The following is a 13,063-nucleotide window of genomic DNA, read 5'->3' on the forward strand; positions in this document are numbered from 1 at the left end:
GCAACTTAACGAGCCAAATTCCCGCCGCGGCTTCGGCGGCGCTTGTTCCCAGGCGCGCGCGCATAGAGCCGGAGCCTGACTGAAGGGGAGCAGGACCTGCCATTTCCAGAGGCGGGCAGGGGGCTCGGGCCGCAGCAGCCGCTCTCCGGCAGGCCCTGCCCACCGTGTGGAGACAGGTCCGCTCTTTCCCCGCCCCCTGCCAGGAAGGGCTCGGTTCCCTTGGTAGCGACCGCAGCGGCAGCAGTAGCGGCGGGAATAACGGGCAGAGCCTGAGGCACCTCCAGGATGTCGCGGCCGCCTCGGCGCGCCGTGCAGCTGGCGCCGAGCTCTCTGGCCCTGGTGTTGCGCCGCCTGCAGCAGCAGCACGAGGAAGAGGAGGGAAAAGAGGCGGCGGCGGCGGCTGCCCCGGGCAAGCCGGAGGCGGATAGCTGCGGCGACGAGGCGAGCGGCGCTGCCGTCTTCCAGGCGTTCCGGCGCGCCAACGCCGCCTGCTACTGGAACGGCGGGCTGGCGCGCGCCGTGGCTCGGGTGTGGCTGCAGGGCTGGCTGCGGGGCGGCGTGCTCTTGCTGCAGGGCCCCGACGCCCCGCTGCAGCTCCTCCGCGATGCCTGGCTCCGTAGGGCGCTGCGCCCGCCCAAGGGCTTCCTCATCAGGGCTGTGGGTAAGTGAGCGAGCGCGCAAAGCAAGCAGGTTAGCCAAGCCAGGGGAGCAGCTTCACCAGCTCACCTGCGCTGGGGCTCCGAAAAGCGCCAGCGCGTGTGCCCAGCTCCGTCACATTCTCTCTTGGTTCCTCCCTTTACCTTGCGGGTCCAGTCCTGGCTCCGTTCCTTTCTCTACCGGATTCAACCAGAACTGACTCCTGGACTCTTTCTTTGCCAGGTTTTGTTTTAAGCTGATTCTGGGCCCTTTAGTTTTTTTGTGTTTAAGGATGCTCTGAGCCTTAAAGCACGTGTGCTGCTAGAAAGGAAGTGCGTTTTGAGCACATGCTGAGTGTTTTTCTCCAGCTCCAGACTCATATAGTTTTCTCAGCCAGTTTTCTCCTCTCAGGGCTTCTGATGCTGCTAGACCAACATACCCAAGCTAAGGAGTTTGGATCTGCCCAGGGCTTGGATGAGAGACTGCTTAGGTTCCAGCTACATGTGGGGTTGTATACCTCACTGCTGTTTTGCTTGTGCAGAAGGCTTCCACTTCTGTGATGGAATGTTCCTCTCCCTCTGGAGGACCCTCTGGAGCAGATTCTGAGGGTGTGCATGGAGAGGAAAGGGAAGTCCCATTGCAGGAGTAGGACCCCATGCACAGTGTTGGATACAACCCTTATAAAAATGAGTGATAAGCATTAGGGGTTGTTTTTAAAAGCTTGGTAGTGCCTTCTGTATGTGTAATGAAAATGTGTGAAGAGTGCAACTTCACACAGGATGCTGGCTGGAACTGATGAACCTGATACAGCTACCAGGTGGAATTTGCTCTAGATGGCGACTATCCCTATGTGATGCACTGTGGTGTGTAATACTTTCTCTGGTACTAAAAACACTCTCTTGTGTACGTCTGTGGTAGTGTAGACTGAATGGCCCTAATGAGGCAGTGCATGTTAACGGTTTACTATGTAAATTCTTTTAAAGCAGCCTCCAAGCATACATCTGGGGTCTACTTACATTCAGTAAAGGTTGCTTTCTTTCTCTCTCTTTCAACCCCTTCGTTCCATAATTCCAAACTCCTGTCCTTCTGTGTGGGAAGCCCTTGACTACCGTAACTCTGGCAAAGAAACATAGGGCAAGAAGTAAGCTGTTATCCCTTAGAGGACCAAGGTTTTATTAAATAAAGAAACCAGTGGAAATGAGCATCTGAACTAGGCATTTCTTCTTAGGCTTAAGTGATTTGAAGCAAAAAACCAAACCAAACAAAAATCTTCCAATGTTTCCTGTCAGCTGGGGATGCCATTTTGACTGTAATCTCTTCATTGCTTTATACCTAATGGGTTCCTTGGCTCACAGAAAGAACCTTGTGGTCATGCTATTGTGTGTGGAGAGATGGAGGGTGGGGAGAGGGTAAACAAGGATTTGTCACACAATGATAGGCACTCCGAAGGTTAATCTGTTCCTTTCTTGCTGTCTCTGTGGAGCTAGGGAGAGCATACTGCCTTTTAATTGAAAAAGAGGAAGGTTCTTTTATTTCAGAGAGAAATACGTTCCTCCGGGGGCACTCATGTGCCCTCTTGATAAACAGCTAACTTCTTTAAAGGAAAAAAAAAGGCATTCAAGCAGGATGAAAATATTGTTTTAACCACTGAGATGTTAGCAATCTTTTGCCTCGCCTCAGTAAAAGAAATTTTTAAAGACTTCCTACATATTTCCCCACCTTAAACCCAGACTCTTAAATATTTATTTTTGTGTGGTTTCGCTTTGGTGAATATTAATCTCCCTTGGCCCTGCAAAATGGGGAGCTTATATGAGTTTGGTAACACCTGTGTGCGTAGTAAACCCAGTATTGTAGAGAAAACATTACTGTTCCCATAAATGTAGCAATATTCTGCCGTACCCTCTGGTGTGGTACTCTTGGTGCCATATTAAGTAAAGCCAACATATAAAGGAAATGGTTACAAATGCAGAATTCTATAAACATTGTTGTAAGTTTTCACTTAACAGCTATCTCCTTGATCCTGCAATTGGATCCATATGGGAGACTCTGGTGCCCATACAGAGTCCTGCTGAAGTTAACCGCCAAGTAATACAATTCCTTCAGTGTTAGCTGTTCAGGAATTTCTTGCAAGTGGTCTCATATTCAAGTGCTGAAAATCCATTGAGAAGACGACTGCACAGACAGCACCCTTTCTTTAAAAAAAACTTTCCCAATTAAAGTAGCTGAAAGTTAACATGTCCAGGTTTCATGCCTAATTCTACAACTCTGTTTATCTTAGTTTGTTAATGTAGAATGAATGAGTTTCAAGAACTATACTGGTGATGCTCTTATGTGAATCCTTATGTCCAGATGAAACAGGATGAGGCAAAAGTGCCTTGATTATTTGGGAGTTATTCTCCTCCTTACTTCCTTGCTTCAGAAGGTTGCATCTTAATAAGGTTGAGGTTGATATTGGTAAAATCTCAGGCTAATCATATCTGTAGGGGTTTCCTAATATTGTACCAACATCACGAACATCCTTAAGAAAAGTGCTTCACATTTATCATTCTATGCAACAAGTATGTAAGAATGGCCAGTTCTGGAGTCAGACTAGAAGGTGGTAAGGTCAGTGGGCAGAAATTAGTTTGTTGTTGAACCCCTATAGAATGATGAGGTGAGACAACTTAAAAGCACAACCTATACTTTTCCACTGCGAGGCTTCATTTTTAAATGTACAATCTCCTTTAGAGTTACACTGATTTCTTCCCCATGTCACCTGAGAAAGATTTATCTATCTTCTTTCCTGTGTATTGGAATATTTTCTCTTTTTCTTTATCTGTTACATGCAAGAAACAGCTACCCCTTTTAACAGAATGCCTCCTAAATAGCCAAATGGTTGAAGTTAAAGGTTTTAACTATTCTTTGTAGTGTTTGTCAGTAGTCAATAGGTATTTTATTGCAACATCAGTATTTTCACACATGCATGTCCATAACAAATTACAGTTGAATTACAGGACTATACTGAGGCTTCCCTTAAAAAAGCACAGAGAAGGGTGGTTTGGAGTTTGGATTACTGATTACCTTGGATCACTTTTGACATGGTAATGTGGCAGTCCGTAGAGTGGTCTTAGAACAAGGTAACAGATGTGTTGTGCACCGCAGTTAATCATTAAGCAATACCCTAGTTGTATGTCAATTTACAGGCTTGCTTGAGCCTGTGGATCTGAGGTGTATACATATTACAACAAACTACCTCAGCTTATAAAGTGGTAATTATTAACACTCGCACAGGAAAAATTGGAACAATAACTTTCCACAGAAGTGAAAGCTGAGAGCTGTTTATCCAGTGAGAGTCGTTTCAGGGCCCTTCCAGATAATAGTGTGCCCCCCTCCCTCCCTGTTTTATTCTTCATAGCCCCATCTTGGTCCAGTGCCAGTGGCACGATAGCCAGCACCTGCGTAATGTACTGGGAGTGTAGCTTTGCACAGAAGGATAATATTTCTACTTCCCCCTCCCTTTTAAAGCAGGGGAAGATATGAAGTTCTGCACTAGAAAGGCAGAGTGCATAACGTCCAGAAAGTTAAGGAAAAAGAAACCATAAGGACCTCAAAATTGCAGGGCCCTGCTGGCTATACCTTTGTTTCAGTGTTAGAAACTCAGATAGATAAGCTAATTGCCAAATGGCACCTTAAACCCGGGTTACTGTTTAGGCACCATTCCCCCAATAATGCTTATTATTATTATTATTATTATTATTATTATTAACAATGATAATAATAAATTTCTATATTGCTTTGTGATTTAAAGACAAAATCTCAAAGCGGTTTACAGCACATTAAAACATCAAACAATACAGAATAAAACAAATTCAAGCTTCAAGGAAAATATTTCAGATGCTTCTCTAAGTGACATGTTGCTTTCCCCATATTTATTTACTGCGTAATTTATATAGCTGCCCCATAGCAGAAGAACTCTAGGAAGCAAGTGCGGTGTAGTGGTTAGAGTGCTGGACAAGGACCTAGGAGATCAGGGTTCAAATCCCCACTCAGTCATTAAGCTCATTGAGTGACCTTGGGCCAGTCACAGCCTATTAATATACCTCACAGGGTCGTTGTTTGGGGGGGGGGTGAGCCATGTACTCCTTGGAGAAAAAAGTGGGATATAAATGCAATAAATAAGCTCTTCTGCTAACCTGCTTTAGAAAGCTGGAGGGACCAGCCAGATGGAGATGTCAACCTGGCATCCAAATATCTCCACATGGTTGCAATTGGACCTGCGCCAGTCGCAAAACATACCTGGTGCCTGGCTAATTTATAATACTGCTTTGTTTTTTATGTTTTGTGGGCCATGGCGATATCCTGTGCAAGCCTCATTACGATGCTCTTGTGGCATTCTTGCCCACAAGAACAGGAATTGTGCAGGACATTCCGGTGCTGTCCAGGCAAGGCAAGCCAAGGTGCTTTCCCCACACTTTTAATTTTACAACAGTTGAAACAATTGTGCTTTCAAAGCTCATGACTAACATTAGAGCTGAATACCAAGCTACACAGGACAGACTCCTTTGGCCCAGTAAGCCATCTCCTCCTCTTACATCTGTTCCTTTGTGTTTTCCCACTCCCTGTGATGTCTTTCATTCCTGCCTCATTCCATAAAAACATCCAGTTGCCTGTTGAACACGTTCCTGTGACTTGCCCTTGTGGCTTTTACCTTATAACATGTTCCATATGTTTGCTGGGCTTTGAGTGAAATGGTTTCAATTTAAACCTGGTTGTTCCTTTCACTACCCACCCCCACCTCAAATATATCCTTAAGGGCAAGAACAAGGCCTATGTTATATAGGAGCTGCAGGAACACAATCATTTGCTGCTGACTTTTGTGCCTCATATTTTGATTGCTGAGCCCAAATAATCCTTCCTTCCTTCCTTGTTTTAGCTATTGATTGGTATCGTGTTCTAGGTATTCCTGCATATCCTCTGGAGTACTTTGGTTTTAGGTTTCTTCAAAAATCAATGACCCCTTTCACTGAAATTTAAAAGATATCAGTCCTGTAAGATGCCTTGTGCTTCATTTTCCTATTCTGCTACGCTTTCTTAGTCCTATTCAGAATTAGGACTGGTTCATATGATCACTGACCACACAAACAGTTCCTTTGCCTTACCCAGGACTAGATCACAATTTACTTGTGCCAAACTGATTTCCCGAGGGCTCCAGCAGAGCCACAGAACAATGTGCCTAAGCATACTCTGTGTGTGTGGTGGAGCTCTCATAAAATATTTGACATGGAACGATAGAAATAGGGGTTCTCACAGAAAAGCAACCAGTAATGTGCTTAGTGGTTACATAAACCAGCCGTCTTTTGATACAACCTTAGTGGCACCAGATAACCTTTTTTGAGTTGAGGGGAAAACACTGAGTTATGTAGCATGGCCTCTCTCATTCTCATTTGTTTTCTTGGAATGAAAGTACAGCAGTAATTAGGGAGGCCCAAGTGCAACTCTCCACTTGGCCATGAAGCTCACCGGGTGACCATGGGCCATTCATCACCTCTCAGAGTAGCCTTTCTTACAGGATTGCTGTGAGGATAAAATGGTAATGGGGAGGAGGAAACTGTGTGTGCCATTTCCAGCTTCTTGGAGGAGAGGAATATAAATTTAAATTAGCCAAAAAAAGAGAGAAAGATTGTTCAACACACTTTTTCCTGCAGAACAGGCATCCCCCCACTTATGTGGGGGTTATGTTCTGGGCCCCTGCATGCATAAGTGAAAATTGTGTAAGTGGGAGAGCATGCTCTAAACATAATTTAAATGCCCTCTCTGCAAAGAAATTACCAGCTTCCCTTTTTGACTGCAGCCCATTGTGTTGTACTGAACTTTTGAGGGTTCCTCAACTTTCAGTTATCCCATAACACTTTAGATCCTAGCCACTAATTGTGGGGAATATTTATATGTTAATGAAGCAGTTCTTTGCCCTTCTGTAAAAGGAACTGAGAAAATTTTCACCTGGCTAGGAATTAACCACCTTTTAATTGTCTGGTCTTGAAATCAAATCTTTATCTACTGAGGATAATAATTAAAATTAAAAGGTAGAAAATTAAAAGGTAGAAAATTAATGGATGTCAACTAGTGACCCTGTAATTAGTGGTGTTTTATTGATGATAGATGATGTTTGTGCTATGTTATGCTTAATAGTGAAATTGGTGCTATATGCCACAAAGGCTTGTTGTTAGTAAACAATTGTAATGCTGGCTTAGTTTGGTTTCAAAGTTGGGAACAGGTTTAGAAACTGCTCCCTCCTGGGTCCAAGTAGCATTGGCAGTGACTGATTAAATTTCAGTGCCAGTTTTTAAATAGTTATCTTTCAGAATTTCTGTTTGAAATGCGATTTTGCCAGTGGCCACCTTTTAAATTTTATGGCATTTTCTGCAATAGTTTTAATAAAAAACCCACAAAACTAGTAATGGGGGGTAAGAAAGAAGTAGGAAAGAGACAGCTTTGGTACTGGGAAATTAAAATGTGTATCATCATTTTGAATATTTGGGCAGCATGTGCAGTGAAGAGCATTACATTGGGATGTTAAAATGCAAGGGAAATGTGTGTTTTGTAAGCAGCACACCTGAGCTTTGCCTAAATGCCGAAATATTCATGAAACTCGTTCTAGCCACTTGTTCTGTGGGACGTGTCGTCTACCAATACCACATGAGCTTAATGAGGGATGGCAAATGAGCAGACGGTTGTGTGTTTTTCTGCTGCTTGGATTCCTTCCATGACTGCCTGCCTTTCATCCGTGTTTTGAACCCACCTGGCAAACGAGCATAGGTTTGAAAACTCATGGCCCATTAATGCTGGACTTAAGAAGTCCTGTTTTGTTTTTAAAATAATTCATAGTCATTTCATGCATTCGTACGTTTTAATGATACTCTTTTGAAAAACACCGTCTGAAATCCATAGAATATCCTTGTAATGGATCAAATAGTTGCTGAAGCAGTCTTTCAAATACTTTTGCTAATGCTGGTTGCTTCTGCCTCATTAAAAGGCTAGCCAGGGAAGGCCCGCAAGCAGGTCAAAATGGAAAAACCAACCCTATTTGTTCACACCATGTGGAACTTAAAGTACTACATCATAACATAACATAAGCTCCTGAATCAACCTGAGCCTTCTCTTTATGCTGTTGGCAAGAACAACATCCTGCGAAAATTAACAGAATAGGGAGTTTGTTTTTAATCTGTGCTTCTTGGTTTGAAATAAAACAAAACTACTGTAACCAGTTTTGGCCACAGGGAGGGGGGTGATTAAAGCCATGGTCTTTAAAAAGTAGGTGGGGGTTGGTTGGTTGGAAATTAACTTTGAGTTGGAATTGGTATCAGTCATTATTCACCTATTTAAATCCTGAGTTAATCCTATACTCCTGTTAATGGAGGATAAAGATTTATTTGATCCATTTGACTGGTGAGGCAAGAGAAAGCCAGTCACCTAATAAATTGCCTATCACTGCTAGACAGATCTGTGAATACTCTCATTGCACCTTTTCTCTCTCTCCCTTTTAATTAACAGATGAGTTAATAAAGGACTAAGTGTGTGTTGCAATCTGCAACACGATGACATGCCATCATATGTTGATGTAATCTAAAAATGTGGAATTAAGCATAAATACATTCAAGCAAGCAATTGAACAATGGTCAAGGTAGTTGTTTAGAATAATAGAATTGGAAGAGACCACAAGGGCCATCCAGTCCAACCCCCTGCCAAGCAGGAAACACCATCAAAGCATTCTTGACATATGCCTGTCAAACCTCTGCTTAAAGACCTCCAAAGAAGGAGACTCCACCACACTCCTTGGTAGCAAATTCTACTGCCGAACAGCTCTTACTGTCAGGAAGTTCTTCCTAATGTTTAGGTGGAATCTTCTTTCTTGTAGTTTGAATCCATTGCTCCGTGTCCACTTCTCTGGAGCAGCAGAAAACAACCTTCCTCCCTCCTCTATATGACATCTTTTTATATACAGTATTTGAACATGGCTATCATATCACCCCTTAACCTTCTATTCTCCAGGCTAAACATACCCAGCTCCCTAAGCCGTTCCTCATAAGGCATCGTTTCCAGGCCTTTGACCATTTTGATTGCCCTCTTCTGGACACGTTTAACTGAGAAGATATGTCCAAGTAATCGATTAAGCTCAGTTCTCATACTTCTTTTATCACAACTGTAATAACCGAAATGATTGCAAAAGCATCCTAATACATGGTGCTTTATAAGTCATCAAATCCAGTTACATCATGGTACAGTGGAAGGTTTTTGTTATTTTAATTTAGTTGGATGATCTGGTGCCGATTTTTAAAAATTATTATTTATTTAACAAGATTTACTGTATATACCACTTAATCATGAAAACTAAGCGGTTTACATGAAACTGAAGTCAAACCTAACTTATGTAGCAGCTAACCAAACTGCGGCAGTGAAGAGAATATAGTGGGAAGGAAGCTCATAAGCAGGAATTTTGGGGTTTGCCATTTATCCTAAGCAAATGGACTCTACAAGTTGAAGTCCAAGGCAGCAGTTAAGCAGTAGAATGAGGGACAGACAGAGCAGGAAGGGGGGCAAGGTTGCAGTGAATCAGCCCAGCAAGTTGCTACAGGAAAGTCCTAACAGTGATCACCAATGGAATGTCCAGGACCTAAACTGGCCTGGAAGAATTTACAGCTTCCACACCGCCTCTGTGGCTGCTATAAAGTAAAAAACAAACTTTTGTGAGATGCAGTTCTAGATCTTCCAAGTCTCCTGTAATTTACTCCTAAGCATAATCAGTATTGTTGAACTACCAAGTACTGGTATGTTCGGCTTTAATAACCTTAAGGTAAAGTTGAGCTCTAGTGTACAGCAGATCTGTTGACCATAACAGATTTGCGCCGACTTGCTCTACATCTGAATCGGAATGTTGAAGGGAAGACAGAAATGTGCTACCTGCCCAGTGAAGGCACCATTAATCCAGCAACACTCAAGTTACAAGGACAGAACAAAACATCTTTTTATGTTGGTGAAGCGTATCTGGAGACTTTTTGTTCCCTATGTTTTGTTATCTGACTCTTGTATTGCAGATGACTTTCCCACATTGAGTTTCGGTATATGCTCTGAAAATGCGTTCTCGGATTTCGCATGTGTAAACAATTATCTGTGTTTGAGTAGACTGGTAAAATCATTTGAGGGTCAATAATACATGGATTTTTGGCAGGTTGCCTAGGCTGGAGTTTGGGAAGTTTTTTTTTTTTTAAAAAAAGTTACTTTGCTCACTGTAGAAGTTGAGCTGTATTTTTGCAATCAATGGGGCTTGCATTTGCTGTACCTGATGGGTGCCAGGTTCCTTTGTTCTGGGCCAAAACAAATATTTTTGTTAAGCTTTAAATATATTGTTATGAGAAGTGCCATGCCAGGAGGTGTGTTTCATTTCTGCCACCACAGAATGGTAAGCACTATATTCCTGTTGGTAACCAACCAATAATTGCTAGGTGCATGGGTTTCTGGTGCCAGGTCAACATATTTATAGGATTGTTGAGGCAGAGATATTACTTTATGTTCACATTTGTACAGACACCAAACTAGATGTGTGGATACACCAGTGAGTGGAATACTTTCTAAGTAAAGATGGTACAGTACTTCTGAAAGCTGATGGTATAGACTTGTGCAAACAGAAGTCCTCGTGCAGGGCTTCTGCTGATGGGACTTGTTAGGTGCATCCTGCTCAAAGTGTTTGCAATCCAAAATAGCTATGAATATGAACAATGAACCCAATTGTTGTGGCGTGTGTGTTTATCCCACATACAATTTATTTGTGTAGATTAACCTGTATAAAAAGATGACTAATCTTGATCTTTCAAGATGCCCTTTCAAGATGGGTCCTGCTGTGTTTGTTAAGCTGAAAAATATGAGGGCTTGAGCAATGTATTAACAATAGCCCAGAGAAGCATCATTGGGAAGAAATCAGTCTGTCACACATGCTGATGCTGGTGCTGGTCTACCTTTTGTTTGGAACCTTGGCTTTTCCTGGAAAACTAACTTTGTAATACTATCAAAAGATAGAAAATAGCCATTTTAAGGTGTGCTTTGCAAGAAACTGTGAAACCAGCTTTTCCATTTACAGTAACTAGCCCCAATGTTGTACTATTCAGTGTTTTTTTCTTGAATTCCCGTTCCACACAAAGCAAGCGGACGCTGATTTATACACCTGCTGGTAGTAGCTTAGCAACGTCATAAAGGAAATTCTTAGGAACTTCTCTAAACACATTCTGTTAAACAGAACCATTGCCAGTTGTAAAACAGAGGTCAAGAAGTGTTTAACAACTTCTTCAAAAGGGACTGTTGTTTATTTTGTTGACTTAAAGAGAAAATAATCCTAAAGAGACCTTTTCTTGCCCTAGCTGTAACATGAGACAGCTGTTTTTAGTAGGCTACATTTAATTTAAACCTCAATTATATTGCATTACTCATTGAATTGCATAAATGTCTTGGGAAGAGTCCTGTAACACCTTCTAAAATGTTTAAACAGACTGCATGTTTCACATAGTTCCAAGGAAAACTTACAGTGTTTTCACTTCATATGGTATGTATTTGGGGAAGAAACCAGAGAACTTAAGTGATGGTCTAAGCATCCGAAGACACATATCTGCCTGCAGCATCTACTTAACATGCTTCAAGATGTTTGTTTTTGAGCTAATAATTGCTAAAATCGCTTTTATTTCTTTAGAACGATGATCATTTATTATCCATCATGCTGAAGCTAAAAGAAGCCAACATTTTGAAAGGGCAATAGAGGGGGAAAAGAAATATTCCAAAGTAGAAAGGAAGTTCATTTCTATCCCCCCCCCTCTATTCCTTTTAGGTGATGTATCTCCAGTGCACATGAATCCCATTTCACAGTCCCAGTTCGTTCCTTTGGCAGAAGTCTTGTGTTGTGCTATATCTGATATGAATGCAGCTCAAATTACCGTTACACAGGAAACCTTACTGGATCAGCTGGGGAAACATTACCCAGGTAATCTGTTAAATCATGGGTTGTTGACACTTCACATAAACATTGGACTCAAGGGGTTTTGCAGCTAGCAGAGTGAAAGAATGCATGCTGTCTGGGACCAGGAAAGCAATTAGAATTCCCTTTGTAAATCAGCAGATGAAAAACAAAACACAGGATCTAATTGTTCTAACTCACACTGCATTACAAATCTGGGCTGCCAGCTTGCAGTCATCAAAATTCATGGGGTTGGGGAGAATTAAATATCAGGAGCATAAAGATGGGTGTGTGAAAACAATGTGGCAAAGAATATACCAGATGAGCAAACCTACATGGTACATGTGTTTGTCACAGTAACACTTTCCATTTTCAGTATATTTATATCAAAAAACATTTAAGTAGTCTTTAGTGTGTGTAAATTTTTTTTTTAAAAGATCCCTCATTAGGCAGCTCCCAGATGCCTAATAATATAATATCCAACTTTCCTCCACAATTGAGCACAGGGATGAGAAGCCTGCGTCCCTCCATACTTTGTTGGATTTCATCTCCTATCAGATGCAGGCAGCACAGCCAAGGGTCAGAGGTGGGAGCTGTAGTTTAACAACATCTGGGGGGCCACAGGTTGTGTTCTCCTACCCCAGCTTTAGCATGAGTGAGAAACAGAACCCAGGATGAAGCAGTGCAAGATATGAGATGGGTTGATTCTCAGCGGCTGAAACCACTAGAGATTGAGCAGATCCATACACCTCTTTTTACCTCCCCCTCATCAGAATGAATGGCAGCCATTCTGTGTGTCAAAAGTAGCATGCTGGAGCATAGCTGCCAAGTCTCCCATTTTTCGCAGGAAACCCCTGGATTTTAATCTGTTTCCCGCTGTTATCCCGAATAGAAAAAAATCCCGGAAACCCCTCGGATTTCCTACTGCCAGGGAGGCTCCATTTCGGGTGCCGCTCTGCCTGGGCACCAGAAATCGGGCAGAGTGGCACCAGAAGTCGCTTCTACGCATGACTTCCGGTGCCGCTCTGCCCATGCCTGGGCACCGGAAATCGGGCAGAGTTGGCACCAGAAGTTGCTTCTACGCATGTCTGGACATGCGTAGAAGCAAATTCCAATGCTGCTCTGCTCATGTCTGGGCACTGGAAGTTGCTTCTACGCATGTCCAGACATGTGTAGGAGCGACTTCCGGTGCCGCGCTGCTGCTGATCGCGCATTTTTCAGTGGGAGACTTGGCAGCTATGTGCTGGAGACATGGCTGGAAATACTGGCACTGAATGGCCTGGCCCTTGTACACTTTGTGTCTGCAACATGGAGAGCATGCAGGGACCTCCCTGCAAGAGACTCCTGTTTCAGTCTCCCTTCCTTGTATGTCCCACTCATTGTAATTGCAGGCAGTTTGCTGATTTACAATTAAATGGATGTTATGACGCTTCACCTTTACAAATCACCTGT

At 42.7% G+C, this 13,063-nt stretch overlaps 1 protein-coding gene across 1 annotated transcript in view; it reads left to right on the top strand.

The window, feature by feature from the left end:
• The window catches only part of STOX1 (storkhead box 1), a 17,669-nt gene continuing 4,606 nt past the window's right edge, over window positions 1-13,063 (top strand). Inside the window, exons 1-2 of the mRNA XM_035137501.3 lie at window positions 1-661; window positions 11,486-11,638. Coding sequence (XP_034993392.1) covers window positions 286-661; window positions 11,486-11,638 — 529 coding nt within the window. The 5' untranslated portion in view covers window positions 1-285. The remainder of the gene's footprint in view (window positions 662-11,485; window positions 11,639-13,063) is intronic.

The sequence above is a fragment of the Zootoca vivipara genome, chromosome 5, assembly GCF_965207765.1.
Source record: "Zootoca vivipara chromosome 5, rZooViv2.hap1.1, whole genome shotgun sequence".
Lineage (NCBI taxonomy): Eukaryota > Metazoa > Chordata > Lepidosauria > Squamata > Lacertidae > Zootoca > Zootoca vivipara.